We start from the raw sequence: 16,946 nt of genomic DNA, 5'->3' as shown, positions 1-16,946 counted from the left end.
CCCCCCTTTTTTTTTAAAACCAAATTTCAGGACAAAGTGAGTGCCTTTTAGCCAAAAAAAAAAAAAACATTGCCAATTACATTTACCATATATTAAATATTAACATGAATATTAATAAGGTACAAAGATAAATTTCTATTCAGATTTATAATATAAAAATATGAATTATTTCTAGGGTAGACAAAATAGGTCAAAACATAATGGGTGTCCGTTTAAATCGACATTGAATTTGATACCAATTAACTTGTTTATAAACACATAAATCCAGATCCAACCCGTTTAATGAACAAATTAAGCAGATTCGGGTCGGGCCACGTCGGGTGACCCGTCTATCTGCCAAATATAAGAGAATTAGAAGTTACCGGGTACCCATATATTGAATCAACCCATTGGGTTTTCTCAAATCCAAGCAAAAGGTAGGGGAGGGGGGGCGGGGGGAGGTGAAACAGGACCACAGTGGACTCCCCACTTGCAGAGTTACAGACAGCAAAATCAGTGGAGAAATATCAAATCCAAGCATCGCCTGTGAGCGGAGTGGATGACTCTAATAGGCGAGATTGAAGGAGGGGATTCAGCAAAATCAGGAAGAGAGAAAGCGACAGATGAGGAATTTAAATGGGCACAGCACCGGTTGTTCGGAATCTTCGGATCAACGGAGGTGCGGCGGGAAGTCCGCCGACGCCGTGACCCTCGCCCTCAGCGTCTCCTTCCAGGTTCCACCTGACCCGTTTAAAAAATTTTATAATAAAATGTTTTAAATATTTTAAAATAAATAAACCCATTTATTAAGCAACCAATTTGAATTTTCATACTAATTAGATAAAGGGGTCAATGCGAATCCAAATCTATTTAATCCTAACTCATTGATGACTCATCTGAACTCTAATTATTTCATACTTTATATAATATTTTTCAAAATCTAAAATTCTAATATATATAGATTAAAAATAAGTACTTTTTATAATGGTAAAAAAGTAATTTAAAATAGAAAAATGGTTACCCTATTAACACGTCTCTATGAGGGGGTGCATTTAGAATTAGGATATGATTTTTTAAATTTTTATATTGAATTTATCGAACAAAAGAAGAAAAAAAATTGGCTTGTTGATGGTTTAAGTCAATTAAAAATTTTGACTTTTCTTTTTGGGGTTAGGGAATGAAAAACAGGGTGTCCGCCGGAAGGCAGAAGAATTCGAAGAGGCAATTGAAAATTGGGAAAATTGGGATTTGGGAATTGGGAAAATTGCTTGGGACAGCTGTAGTTGATTGTGTAAATTCGGTTCTGATGACGCACAACTGACACATCACTGTTGAGACAGAGGATATGAATTTCGATTTTCTATATCCTCCACCGCCTTCATCTCATCCAATCTCATCTCTTGCCCATTAAATTTTCAAATAGAAAAAAGCAAAAAGTAATAAAATAATTGTCTCATCCTGTTAGGAAACCATACACTTTTCGATAAATGTTGCCATTCGTGTTCCAACCAGTCAGCAATCTCCCTCTCTTGGTCTATAAATACCACCTCTACTACCTTCTCCTCCGACCCTCTCTCTCTCTCTCTTGGATCGCCGAGGTGCGTGCCTGTAAATTCTTCCAAGAAGTCATCTTCTTACTGTTGTTTCTGCATTATAGGGGAATGTGCAGGTTTTATTCTGTTTTCCTATACTATAGGAGCTTTCATTGAAGCATTTCTTTGTTTTTATATTTATGAAAGCTTGGTACTGGAACTATTTTTTTTCCCACCCATGTTTGTGGATTTACTGGGCAATTTTGACTTATGGGTCGTCTGCAATCCTCGCTTCCGCTCTAAATATCAGTGAAGAGTTTTTGTGTTTGTTACTAATGAGTGTGAGATTCATGAGATGTATATTCATAGCCTCATACTTTTCTTTAGTTTTATTATTATTATTTTTTAAAACATTTTTTTTTTGGCTTTCCTGCAACATTGCTTAGGTATTTAGTTGGTGATCTAAGCTATGAATTTCCTGGAGCACTAGATTAGATTTTCAGATTTTATTATTTCTCACACCCTTACCTGTTAATATGTGTGGGTGCATTCCTTTTTTGTGGATTATTTTTTTCATACACTTGTTCTTCAGATATGTAATGTAATGTTGAATGTGTTAGATCTCAATCTTTGTGTTAGTTCATTTTGGTAGGAAGCTATTTACCTCAGGATTGCAATCTGTTAATGTGTTCTAAATGAATCTTGCCATTGTCTGAAGCTTTTACTGCAAGATAAAAATGGCGAGAACTCCCATCGTTTTGATGGGGCTACTGCTCTTTTGCTGCTGGGAAGCCATCGCAGCTACAGATTACATGAAATATAAGGATCCGAAACAACCATTGAATGCTCGGATTAAGGACCTGATGAAACGGATGACCTTAGAGGAAAAAATTGGTCAAATGGTGCAGATTGATCGGTCTGTAGCATCCGGTGATGTGATGAAAAAATACTTCATTGGTAAACACAATTTGTCACTTTCTTATTTTTATGTGCAATTACATTTTGAAGATGTTTGTAGCAAAATGGACTAAGCTGTATTTAAGGGATGAACTCTGTTTTTGTGCAGGAAGTGTTCTTAGCGGAGGAGGGAGTGTTCCAGCGAAAGAGGCTTCAGCCGAGACGTGGATTAACATGGTTAATGAATTCCAGAAGGGCTCTTTATCGACCCGTCTGGGAATTCCAATGATGTATGGGATTGATGCTGTTCATGGCAACAACAATGTATACAGGGCAACAATTTTTCCTCACAATGTAGGACTTGGAGCCACCAGGCAAGTATTGCCTATGTGCTAATATGTTATCCTCACGGTTTTATTCATACCTGATGACGAAGTATAATTGAATGCCAAGATTCATATGCACAACAATCATTGTTATTGTTTTTTGTCAGAACAACGATGTGATCTGATTATGTTGTTTAATTACGCAAGGATGCAAGATTAGTTTCTGTATCAGGCATTATGGTAATCTTGTTTCTCATTGAGCAGGGACCCAGAACTTGTCAGGAAGATTGGAGCAGCAACTGCTCTTGAAGTTAGAGCTACAGGCATATCTTATGCTTTTGCGCCATGTATTGCGGTATGCTATTCTCATTTTACAACTAATTAGTGCCAAGAAAATAAAATCTAGCACTAACTTCCAATCCTTCTGGTGCAGGTTTGCAGAGACCCGAGATGGGGTCGATGTTACGAAAGCTACAGTGAAGATCATAAGATTGTTCAAGCAATGACTGAGATCATACCAGGATTACAAGGGGACATCCCCTCTGGTTCTCCCAAGGGTGTTCCTTACGTCGGTGGAAAGTGAGTGTTATTGCATAACAGCATGAGTTTTATGGCAAAATACGACTATTTACATCAACTAATTTGCTTTCTAGACATAAACATGAACTATTAATATGCTTATGACTGGATCAGCCTATGTGCACTCCTTTCTGCTGACAATTATTGGAGAGGGGAATGGTTATAAAATAAAAATAAAAGGCAACACTTATTGCATAACCCAAGCAGTATTGAAATGCAACGTTCAATGCATCAGGCATCCACGCCATATTGGGAGTCTAGGGCATGCCATGATGTGTGTACAAAGCCTTACCTCCCCATTTTGATATGCTTTTTCTGCAACTTGAGCCTGTGACCTTTAGGTTAACACCCTTCCATTGATGGTACAAACATACCGTGGGTTTTACAGTTGCATTGCCAGAATAGCCGGATTCTATTAATACAACCTTCAAATTCAGGATTAGTCACTGCCATGTATTTCTTTTCTAGAGTGGCATATATTAGTAGAAGTCCTTGCCTTGCATCTGTAATTGTTGTCAACGTTCATCACTTTTGCTGATTTTCTGCAATAGTTTGTACACATCAAGTATCACATTGGTCAAATCAACTTTGAAATCCTTTGCATGACAGTTCTTGACAGTCATAATTATAATTTTTTCTAGGCTTGGGGATTTTCAGATGATATTATCTTTGCTATTTGGTCCTCCAAAAGTTGCTCCTTTGGACTTTTGTATCGGTAGAGAACTTTGTCGTTTGAATCATGTTTTCCATAAATAAATAAATAAGAGGACAAAGGGGGAAAAAGAAAAGGGTTAACTCTATATTCAATCTTAGCTAAATTTACTTTTTTGTCCATTTCAGTTGGTAGAAGTATGGTACCAAATGGCAAACGTGTTTGCTGAAAAGAGAGCTTTAATTCTTGAAATACTCTTAATTTTAACTTACACTAATCACCTGTTGATTCTATTCATTTCTGTGCCTATCTTTGCATAGAGATAAGGTTGCAGCTTGTGCTAAGCACTATGTTGGTGATGGGGGAACAACTAAAGGCATCAATGAGAACAACACTGTGATAAATGCACATGGATTGTTCAGCGTCCACATGCCAGCCTACTACAACTCAATTATCAAGGGTGTGGCAACTGTCATGATCTCTTACTCGAGCTGGAACGGCGAGAAGATGCATGCTAACTACAAGCTTATCACTGGTTTTCTCAAGAACACTCTAAACTTCAGGGTAATAATAAATTTTGGCATGTGCTCTCAACATCAGTCTTTTTCTTCTCTTTTCATACTAGGGACCAACTGAGAGTGAAATTTTCATGTTGTTGGTATTTTCAGGGTTTTGTCATTTCAGATTGGCAAGGCATTGACAGGATCACCTCTCCACCACATGCTAACTACTCGTATTCCATTCAAGCTGGAGTTCATGCTGGCATTGACATGGTTTGCTATCAACCTGTCAGTTTATGTGCTCGGATAATTGTTCAACCGAAACTGAGTTTTCTTCTGGTAATTTTTTCTGCAGATCATGGTTCCATACAACTATACAGAATTCATTGATGGCCTAACCTTCCAAGTGAAGAACAATATCATTCCCTTGAGTCGAATTGATGATGCAGTGAAGAGGATCTTACGAGTTAAATTTGTGATGGGTCTATTTGAAAACCCACTTGCAGATACCAGCTTTGTCAAACAGCTAGGAAGCCAGGTCTGTTATCATTAGGAGGTTAATTTGGACTATAGCTTTTATAAGCCGAAAATAATCTTATTTCTCTATTATTTGAACAGGAGCATAGAGAATTGGCAAGAGAAGCTGTGAGGAAATCACAAGTGCTGCTAAAGAATGGTGAGTCTGCTGATGAGCCTCTGCTGCCCCTTTCTAAGAAAGCATCCAAAATACTCGTCGCTGGAAGCCATGCTCACAATTTGGGTTATCAATGTGGTGGGTGGACAATCGAGTGGCAAGGACTTGGTGGAAACAACCTAACTGCTGGTACATCAGCAAATTGTTTCGTTTGGTCATACCTTGTTTTATTGCTGGACTACCATGACATTCCTTCCTAACACCGCATAATTTTCATGAACAGGTACCACAATCCTGGAAGCCATAAAAACCGCAGTTGATCCAAAAACTGAAGTTGTCTACAATGAGAACCCCGATGCCGACTTTGCCAAGTCGGACAAGTTTGACTATGCCATTGTTGCAGTGGGAGAGCACCCATATTCAGAGACAGATGGAGACAACTTGAATCTGACAATCCCTGAACCTGGCCCGAGTACTATAACAAATGTCTGTGGAGCAGTGAAATGTGTTGTTATCATCATCTCCGGGCGCCCTGTCGTGCTTCAACCATATATTGACAGAATAGATGCAATTGTGGCTGCTTGGCTCCCTGGAACTGAAGGCCAAGGCATAGCTGATGTCCTGTTCGGTGACTATGGTTTCACAGGCAAGCTTTCTCGCACTTGGTTCAAGACTGTTGATCAGCTCCCAATGAATGTTGGGGATCCACATTATGACCCCCTCTTCTCATTTGGATTTGGACTCACAACAAAAGCTACCTCCACCTAGGATTTCCAACTGGGTGTGAATTTTTTTGGATTGATTGTTCAATAAATGTTCCTAGCTAAAGGAATTTAGTTGTGATTTTTACATTTGAAAACAATAATAATACTTTTGGTCATTCCCAATAATTTGTACCTAGAGGGATTTTGTTTAGTGACTATGTAATTGAAGTCACGAGGTTCATGGCATGTAACATGAGTTCTCTATGCCCGAGGGCCAAATCTCCAGTAGATTGTGAATGTCCTAGGGGCTTTCGCTGAAATTTAGATATAATGAAGAAGAAAGTGATGGGAGTAAAGCCTGTGTTTGAGAGGATAAAATTTAGGGTCTTTGGTATGGGTTCTATTTCCTGTTCTCCACAGTGGGGAAAAAAAAAAAAAATGATTATAAAAATGCATTTACTTTTATTGTCAGTTTTTTTATTTTTGTTTCTGTTTTTTAGCTGTTTGCTAAAAGATTGAAAACCAAATTTTATAGTTTTTAATTGTTTTGACAACTTGATTTTAGAAATTTCAATATCCTAAAATAGTTTTTTTTGGATTAAATTATTCATTTTATATTCTTTCAAATTAAAATCAAAATTAAGTGATTATATAAATTTAAATATAATTAAAATAAAAATATACATAAATTTTAAATAATAATAATAAAGCCAATTATAAAATACTTTTCCTATTTTTCAATTGTCATATTTAATAAAATTTTTATTATAAAGTAAATTTTGAAAATAGAACAATTAAGTAAAATTAATTGTAATGAATTTTATTTTTATTATAGTAATTTTTTAATGAGCATTATTTGTACTTTTATTATTTTAATAATATTTTTATAATATTTTGATTTAAATATGAAAATGAGCATTTTTAATTAAGTTTTTAATTTGTATTAGTTTTACAAATGTTAATCGAACAGGTTGCTAGTTCTAGTTTTTGGTTTTTAGTTTTCTTTTCTGGTTTTTGTTTCTCTAATTTTTTACGGTGATATCAAATGATCTTTTTGATGTTGAATTTGGATTTTGTGAAATGTCAAAATTCATGCTTCCAAACAGAAAAAATTTAAAAAACAAATTATTGGTGGTTAGATAAAATATCACAAATTATTAATAATTTAACCGTTTGCTGTGGGAGTTGTTTGTGGCCAAGGAGAAAAATGAACATTTCATCCAAAATAAAACGAATTATGAATATTAGAAGTGATTTTGATTAAAAGAAGAAAAGAAAAAAGTTTAAGCAATTAAATTTGAGTTTGTAGTTTTTTAAGAAAAATAAAATAACATGTTTGGGATGGGCCACTTGCTGGTTTAAGTCCCAGGTTCAATTTCTGCTCCAGCGAGCAAATCCTATATTTACCCCTGCGCAATGGGAGGGGCCTTGTTGCGTGGGTGTGGAAATAGTCTGAGTACCCTATATCGCCACCAGAGTGTGCTTGGTCAATGGGAGTGTCAGCTGGAGTGTCAACTAGATGTGCCGGGGAAGCCAGAACACCCGACGTAATAAAAAAAAAAAAAGCACATAGTAGTTGAGACGCTTGAATGCATGTTTGATGTAGTCAAATTTCAACATAATTGAAGTTGTGGTCTTTGATAATATTTAAATATTGACAATATTTAACCATCATTGGTTTAGGTTTAGGCTGGCACAGGTGATGGTTAGCTCCATTGTATGTCAAATGCTCCAATGTCATGTGAGATACACTCTCATGTGGGAAGTTGTCATTTTGTTGAGAGGAAATAGTGCATAACATGAAGGTCAGACATATTGTGACATGGGTAGGTTAGTTGTCATATTGACCTCACAAAGAATTTTCTTTTGATGACTTGCTTGCATGACTTTCTATTATGACAATTTCATGAGTTCTGACCAAATGACAACATTTTAATCATATGCAAAATGCAAAGAAAGTTACCTATTCAGCGAGACTAGGGGGTGTACGCTGATCTGTAGATTTGGTGTCGCACCAAAAGATTCGAAGGGTTTGTTGGTAGCTAGAGTTCCTATGTAATAAAAAAAAAAATGCAAAGAAAGTTATTATCAACTACTAATCCCATTTTATGTCCAAAACCTTTGGATTAATGATTTTGTTATAATTGTTCTTTTTTTAGTATTGAATGTTGTATCATAAGGTGATAATTGAATGGTACTAACAAAGACCCCTTTACGTAACAAAAATTATATTTAAAATTAAAATATAATTATATAATAATAAATATAAAATTTGAATAAAACCTTTAAAATAACATATTTAAAAATTTTAAAATAAATTAAATTTGGACATATATTTAAATTTTTATTTTAATTATCTATATTTACAATTTAATACCATAATATTTTGAAATTTCTCATAAATTTTTAATCCAAGTCTTGTATTCACTATTAATAATTGAATGAATGATCTCTATAATTGATAATAATTGAATTTAATAATTTATGCACTTGATAATGATTTCCATGTCATGTGAAGGACTAGATGCTCATCAAGTTTGCTTTTATTTCATACTTAATTTTAATTCATAAATAAATTAATACTTTGAAATCCTTCCTGAGGAAATTGTGATTGAAGTTTTTAAAATAATATTAATAATTGAATTAATGATTTATGTATTTGATAATAGTAATTGCAATCATTCATGAAATAAAAAATAAGATGATTAATACTTTGAGAACCCCCTATAAACTAAATTATTTGTATTTTGAAACCTTCACGCAAATTTATAATCTAGTTTTTATAATTACTAATAATAATAATTGAATCAATATTTTTTAACTACCATAATAGCCAACAATAAATACATCTATAATTTATGTAATCGCCAATAATACTTGAATTACTATATGAAATAATAAATAAAATAATTAACATTTTAAAAGTGTCTCATAAATAAAATGATTAGTATTTTGAAATATTTTCATAATTTTTTAATTTAATTATCATTAACGCTAATAATAATAATAATAATAATAATAATAATAATAATAATAAAATCAATATTTTTGTAATCAGTACAAATTATTGAATTAATTTTTTGTAACCAATGATAATAATTTAATTAAATATTTTTGTTTTATAAAATTAATAAATAATAAAATATATTTTATTAAAATAATTAGCATAAAAGAAAACTATTAATGTCATTGCACAACTATTGTGATCCCTTCACTCTCTAAAATCTTATCAACAATTTTTTATGTTTTTAAATATTTTTTATTTTAAAAAAAATATGAATTCATCTAATTCATTAATGTATTTAGAGTATTAATGATAAATTTATCCAATACTTTTTTTTTTCTTTTTTTCTTCTTCTAATCTTGTGCATAATCTAAATCACAAAATTAATCATAAAGAATCATACACTCAGGTACATAATGTGGGTGTATTATTGTTAAATGCATACTACTACCAATTTGAAACTATGACCCCTTTTTAATATTTTGGTCAAAATGGGTCAAACCTTGAACAACAATTATTTAGGAACGTGCCAAATAATGATACAAACAAAATAAAAATTGCCAGCTCAATCTAATCGCTTTCTCTTTTATCTCTCATGGTCTAGGGTGTAATCAGTGTCGGCCTGACCATAAGGCCATTGAACACTTTGCCTAGGACTCCAAAATTTTTGGTGCTTCAAATTTTTTTTTTTAATATTAACATTATTTATGATATCATCTCTTCCCATATATTGATTTTCCCACTATCTCAAAAGTTGGGGCCCCCAATTTTTTTAATATTTATATTATTTATAGTGTCATCTCAAAAGTAAATGAAATTGTATTTTGAAAAGTAAAGTAAATGTAATTTAATTTTTTTTTAAGTCTCAATGTAATCTTGAATATAAAACTTTAATTAGTGATTTTGCATCTCAAAAAGTAAAAAAAAAAAAATTAATTTTAAATAAAAAAAAATTAAATTAAATATTAAGACCCCTAATTAAATCATTCGCGTATGATCCCATATTGTGAAAAGTCGGCCCTGGGTGTTACGTGTGGCAAATAATGATAGGACGACAACTCTTTATCTTCATAATAATAATAATAATAATAATAACAATAACAATAATAACAGCATAACAAAAATAGGAATTGGAATTAATGGATAGATGAATGGACTAAAGATATTGGAATTGATGGATGGATGAATGGACTACAATGATGGAGTGAGAAAGTGAGAGTGTAACAACCCGGCCCTTTATATAGTCCCGAATTGCTACCACACCTACAGAAAACCTGTACTTGATAAACATACATAAACAACCCGCCCTAAATAGGGACATACGGGTGTATCACATACACAACTGTAATTTAGATGTTGCGAAAAAACATAAACATCCATAGGGATTCTATTAGACATATACCAGAGTTTTCTAACTGTGTGTCTTCAAATACATTCATTCGTACTTAAAACATATTCAGTTCTTACAACCTCCAAAAAGGTACTCCAACTAAGTTTACTACTCAAATAATACACTTACGTAAACTAAAATCAAAACGACCTTCCACTTGTCCCTCTAGCAACTAGGACCGACGTTCTGTAGGACCTGAAAACAAAGGTTGTATAATGGGGTGAGAAACTTCTCAGTAAGGTAGAAGATATTACAACAGTGTGTGACCACATGCATATATTTCAATTAAAAATTGATACATATAAGGCATATTTGCAATACTGTAATATGAGAGATTTATGGACATTGTTAAAATTGGTCATCAACATAAATAAGTATAAGAGTAAAAGACTAACCCCGAGAGTGGGTGAAAAGAGAGTGATCGGTCTGAGATTGGGTGAAACCCGCAACAAGTAAAACGAAAGATAATTTAGAGAACCAATTGCGAGAAGCTTGCTTAAGGCCATAAAGGGATTTCTGAAGACAACAAACACGAGTCTCCCCCTATTTACAATAACCCCGGGGAGGGATCATATAAACATCCTCATCGAGGTCACCATGGAAAAAAGCGTTGTTGACGTCCAATTGAAGGAGATTCCAATTTCGAGTGGCGACTACTGCAAGAACACACCTGACAGTAATGAGTTTAGCAACAGGAGCAAAAGTATCATGATAATCCAAACCTGACCTGAGTGTATCCCTTGGCCACTAAGTGAGCTTTTTGTCGCTCTATGGATCCATTGGCCCGGAGTTTTGTTTTGAACACCCATTTACAGCCAATTGGTTTTTTTCCAGGTGGAAGGTGTTGAAGAACCCATGTATTATTGGTTTCTAAGGTTTGGATTTCAGAAGTCATGGCATCACGCCAATGGGAGTGTAGCACAGCCTGAGAATATGAGGTGGGTTCAGGATGTTGGGACATAACAGAAAGAAAAGCTAAATGTTGAGTAGAGAAACGATGATAAGATTAAAAAGATAAGAGACAATGAAACGTACCTAAGGGACGTCTTGAAACTTGTGAAGCCATGGAGGACTTTGATAAAGTAGGGCAGATATAATCAGCTAAGTGAGAGGGATGTGTGACAGCTTGTTTGGGTGGTGAAGAGGTGGGTGGAGGGGGTGGTGGGGGGTTGGAGGAGAAGAGGGTGAGGGTGGGGGTGTCGGGGAGGGGACCAAGGGAGAAGGAGAGAGAGATGAGGGGCTAGGGGTAGGTGTGATTGGTGGAGGAGGTAAAGTGTAGGAAAGATGTATATCAGGAATAGGAAGAGGAAGAACTGGAGAAGATGTAGGAGTTGGAGAGATGAGATGATAGGGAAAAATATTTTCTTCAAAAGTGACATCACAAGAGATGAAATTTTTTTTTTTTTCAAGATCGTATACACGATAAGCCTTATGATGAGTAGGATAACCTAAGAAAACACATCGAAGAGCACGAGGAGAGAATTTATCGTGATGTTGGCGAGTGGTTTGGGCATAGCACAAGCACCCAAACACTCGCAAATGTGTATACAATGGTGGTTTCTGAAAAAAGAAGTTCATAAGGGTACTTATGATTGAGGCTGGGTGAAGGAGTGCGATTAATTAAATAGGTGGCTGTTAGAATGCATTCGCCCCAAAAAGAAATAGGAAGATTGGCTTGAAAACGTAAACACCGAGCCACATTAAGAAGATGGCGATGTTTACGCTCAGCAACACCATTTTGCTAAGGTGTATCCACACATGCGCGCTCGTGAAAAATGCCTTGGTCATGGAAAAAGGTTTGAAGTAGGGTGGATAGAAATTCTCGACCATTATCAGTGCGTATGTGCTTAACAGTGCAGTTGAAAAGATTTTTGACCATAGTGCAAAAATTTTTAAGGCAAGTGAAAGTATCAGATTTCATGCGTATAAGATAGATCCATGTAGCACGTGAGTAGTCATCCACAATTGTTAAAAAATAATGTGCATCAGAGAGTGAAGCTGTAGGATAACCACCCTATATATCACAATAAATCCGATTAAAACAAAATGTGCTCTTATATGTATTCAAGGAAAAAGGTAAACGAGTGTGCTTTGCTCTGACACAAACATCACAAGGCAAATGAGGAGAAGAAATATTTAAGGTTTTTGGCAGACATGAAATGAAAGGATAATCGAGACGTTGATGCCAAAGAGTAGTGTCAGAAACACGTTGAAAGTGGAAAACGGAGGCGAAGGCGGGGTCTATAGTGGTAAAGCCCATCATGTACTTCACACGTGTGACGCCCCGATTTTCGTACAATTTTTTTTAATAATAAATAAATACTCACGTCATAAATCCATAACATCCACAAATTGGCCATGTCAACAATCCTACTACCATTCATACAACCCAACCCGCATTGGGTACCGGGTAAAAAGTATTTTATTATATTCAACCTAACAGCGGAAGACAATATACACATATCAGTCAGAATACAATACCCAGAGTATCAACATATATACAAATATTCACACTACCTTCCCATACTAAAAATTACTATTCAACTCTAGGGGAATTACATCTCCCCTAGTCCAAAAACTCACCCTGTGTATCAGGGTCTCAGCTCCCTACTATCACGGAGTTCTATCACCCAGTCGGTCTCTGTTCCCTGAAAAATTTAGATAAATTGGGTGAGACACATCTCAGTAAGAAGGAATAAATTATTTACAGTGTGTGGTCAAATGAGTACAATTATAATACACTTTACTTTTCAAATCACCATTTCATCTGAGAAAATACACTGATATTCACATACACATAATCATATAGATATACAACACAAGCTTTTATAATCTTTAAAATCATTTATCAAATTCAATGATTTCCAACACATATTTACCCGCGAAGTTCCTAAGAATAGGGAAGATTACCCGCCCATACAGGTAGCTTCCCTCTGTCCTAACATGTTATGCAGCTGGGTATGGCCACATCTGATACCTATCAGGGCACTCACCTTACTTAGTAAGCCCTCAGGCGGAGAGTTTCACTTCGCCTTAATTATTTTTATTATTAACTCATACTGTTCCATTTCTCAATTTTATCATTCTTTATTTCTCAATTTTTATTCTTTCTTTCATTACTTATTTTAGCCAATTTTATCATTTTTTCATTTTTCATTTACACTTTACTTTTCGACTCATGAGTATCCTCGGTATCAAATACCAACATCGCGTCTGTAACTCATGGCCACCCTGAGGATCTTTCTATACACGTCATGCTTCCCCACATGGTCAAGGTTGTGTGGCCCGAAGGCTGGATCTAACTGCTGTTGGCCGACCCGGTTAGATCAAATATCATATCACATATCGCGTCTGTAGTATGATTGGCCGGCCTAATATCCTAATCCGGACTCAGGGGGCCCAACAACCCTACACAATGGCACAGTCGACTGTCACGCCACACCCTCCAAGAGTCCGTGTGGTTGCACTAACACCACTCGCAACGGTACCGTACTGAATATCATAACCATCTAATAGGGTTTACCACCACATACCTGCAATCATTATGCGGTATTGGCATTTCATCAATTATATTCCAGTATATCATAATTCAGTTCAATATAAATATTCTCATCATTTTCTGTGCATATTTCATCATCTCATAATATCATATATCATATTTCATGTATTTTTCACATTTTCCCAAAATACTCATTTCTCATGCAAATAATTTTCACTAACAAATAAATACCACATTTCATTATTTTCTAATATCAATAATTCACAAAATCTCATTTTCCAGGCAAAACATTTCTACTCATATAATATTACCATATTACATTATTTTTCACTAATCACATAAGTAATTCTCATCTCAATATTTTCTTAGAAATTACTTATCGTTATATTTTACACTCCAAAATACCACAATTTAATATCACTCAAATGCCACACAGTTTATCTGCTATTTATATCATAATAATTTTCAGACAAAATATCATATGCTCATTTTCATATATTAATTCAAATAATAATTCTAAAAACACTGCTATAATTTATTCCTCTTACCTGATTTACTGAGAGTCTCGCTAGAATCCAAAATTTCACGCCCTTGGCGCCCAAAATTTAACTCCTTCAATTTACATTTTCCCTAAATTAATTAATCTATTTCTCCAAAATAATACCCATCTAGTCTTTCTTAGGCCTCATATACCTCAAATTAATATTTAAACTATTATTTAAAACACCCACTTAATTTTTTAAATTTTTCCTACGGGTCCCAAAATTACACCTGCGGTGCTCACTCATGCCCTAAATTTCAAAAATCCTACTTCAACTTAAAATGCTCAATATTTTAGCATTTCTAAATTAATGCTAATTAATTAAAAATAAGCCCCTTAATAATTCCTGCACCCCAAATTTGGGGTTTTGGCCCGACACCTCCACGAGAATTCCGTCCCACTAGACTTGTAGAGAATCATCCCTAGATTCTCGTGGTGGTATTCGTTCATCAATTGGGCTTATATTTTGCAAGAAATTAAAGAAAAAATGGAAAATAGCTTACCCCAGGGAATATGCCTACGCCGCTCCTACCACTGATCCGCTCTTGTAGAAATGACGGTAGCGGCGAATGGAGTCCAGTGGTATCTTCGAATTTTCGATCGGGCGAAAATCCGCCACGAAATCGAGGAGAGAGGGAGAGAGAATGTGAGGAGAGAGAGAGAGAGTTCAGAGAGTTGCAGAGAAGAAAAGAAAAGAAGAAGAAGAAGAATAATAATATATATATAAGTTTGAATCTCCTGAAGCTTTAACAAGCTTCAGGAGGATAATAATAATAATAATAATTAATTTTTTTTAAATTCGTTTAATTAATATATTTTTTTAATTAATTTTTTTTAATTTTTATTTTAATTTATTTTTTTAATTATTATTATTATTTTGGAATCATTCTATTAATCTTTTATATCTCTTTTTGGGGTTTTTACGACACGTTCCAATCAGCCTTCTCGTTGATAGGTCCTGAAAGACACAAAAGGTGAGAAAAAAAATAACAACACAATTGAGATCCTTAGTAAGTTTGCTAACGGATAATAAGTTAAATTTAAATGAAGGCACATGAAGAACATGAGAAAGAGAGAAAGTAGGAGAAAACTGCATAGTATCGGTATGATTTACAGAAACAATGTCACCATTTGGAAGCTTAATGGGGCATGGCTGATTGAGAAACTGAATATTATCAAGAGAAGACAAATTGGAAGTCATGTGATCGGAGGCACTTGAATCAACAATCCATTCAGTGTTAGAAAGAGAAGCAGAATGACAGGAGGCGAGGTTACCAGTAAAATAGGCAGAGTTGGTGTTCAAGGGTGATAAAAGATCCAAGAGTCGACAACATTGTTCGCTGGTGAGACCAAAGACAGCAATCTCATAATAGGTTGAAGAACCAGTGACAGTATTTGCAGCCATTGAAGAACCAGATATGATGTTGGACATAATGTCAGATTAGTTCAGATGAATCAAAACGCCGAATCGGGTCAGATACGATTTCTGCGAATCAGTTCAGATCCGATCACCGATTGCTTAATCAGAGAAGCTAAAGGTGCCGTCGGAGTATTAAAGAGAGAGTTGAGAGCACTGAGAAGCTACCGGAGATGAGGTGGAGCACTTCCCTGATATGGGAGTCGCGACTGTGAGACAGCGGGAGCCAAAAACTTAGAGAGATGGAAGGTCGTCGAAGAGCTGAGAGAGATGAACCGCGAGCCAAGAGATGAGCCGTGAAAGATGAATGCCGGAGAAGATGAATGAACACTCCGCGGCGCTGATGAGCCGCGACTGAGATATGACGGGATGGTTAGAGCGTGATCTCGGATGCCGGAACCGGTGAGAGTCTGGTGGGTGTGCGACGGTAAGGGTGGGCAGCGGCAATCAGATTGAATCACATTCAGTGAGTAGACCGTATTGAAAAAAGAAAACTTTGTTCATCTCAAGTAAACCATCATTGAATAATAACATAACCGATTAAACAAAAAAAAAAACAAGGTTCAGGGTCTGGTCATGCAGGCGCCGGCTTAGCAAAGGCGAGAGAGGGATGCTTCTGTGGCGAGTGGGGTTGCTAGGAGTTGGTGCAGCAGCGATGGAAATTTCTACTAGATGAAAAATCGCCCAAAGGGAACGCCGAAGAACACGATGACGAGAGAGTGTTGAAGACTGAGTGAGATGACGCCAGAAAAACAGAGATGCAGTCGAGAGGACCACGTGCATACGAGTGGGTGGAGACGTCGATGATGCAACGTTATGTTCGGCGCTGGGAGTTGCACCAACCGGGACTTCGGAGAGTGGCCGGAGAAGATGAATGGAGAAGCATTAAGACGATGTCGTGGAGATACGACCGGAACTGAGCACAAACAGAAACGCCAAAAGGCCTTAATCGAGAAGCCGCTAGAAAAAAGAGAGAGGGGAAACAAAAACGGCAAGAGAGACGACCAGAAATCTGCTGCACTAACTGTTGCGTCGCCGGACTGAGAGGGATAACTGAGACGAGACTTTGCCGGACTGAGAGAGAGAGATTGCGACTGAAAACTAAAAAAAAACACCGGCAAAGCTATGACTGAGACAAAGATAACGGCGGAATGGAGAAAAATTAGGTTTTGCGTACAGAAACACTGGGTAGCAGCAAGAAAGGTTAGGGAAGAAAGTTAGGTTTGCTCTGATACCATGTTAAAATTGGAGAAGGATAATTTTCTCTATTGATTCACTCTCAATACAAGGAT

At 35.7% G+C, this 16,946-nt stretch overlaps 1 protein-coding gene across 3 annotated transcripts; it reads left to right on the top strand.

The window, feature by feature from the left end:
- Positions 1-521: 521 nt before the first annotated feature.
- LOC131151936 (uncharacterized) lies at positions 522-6,049 on the top strand. 3 transcript variants are annotated; one of them, XM_058103464.1, is made up of 10 exons: positions 522-713; positions 2,230-2,468; positions 2,578-2,782; positions 2,999-3,089; positions 3,168-3,313; positions 4,286-4,529; positions 4,634-4,738; positions 4,821-5,003; positions 5,084-5,288; positions 5,383-6,049. In XM_058103464.1, exons 2-10 carry the CDS (start codon positions 2,249-2,251, stop codon positions 5,865-5,867), a joined length of 1,884 nt encoding a protein of 627 aa, XP_057959447.1. In that variant the 5' UTR covers positions 522-713; positions 2,230-2,248; the 3' UTR covers positions 5,868-6,049. The 3 variants fall into 3 exon arrangements, with proteins under 3 accessions (XP_057959447.1, XP_057959428.1, XP_057959436.1); XM_058103445.1 differs by lacking the exon at positions 522-713 and adding an exon at positions 1,389-1,648; XM_058103453.1 differs by lacking the exon at positions 522-713 and adding an exon at positions 1,390-1,577.
- The last annotated feature ends 10,897 nt before the right edge of the window (positions 6,050-16,946 follow it).

Source organism: Malania oleifera, chromosome 1 (assembly GCF_029873635.1).
Source record: "Malania oleifera isolate guangnan ecotype guangnan chromosome 1, ASM2987363v1, whole genome shotgun sequence".
In the NCBI taxonomy this organism is placed as follows: domain Eukaryota; kingdom Viridiplantae; phylum Streptophyta; class Magnoliopsida; order Santalales; family Ximeniaceae; genus Malania; species Malania oleifera.
This window is presented reverse-complemented; position numbering and strand designations above follow the sequence as displayed.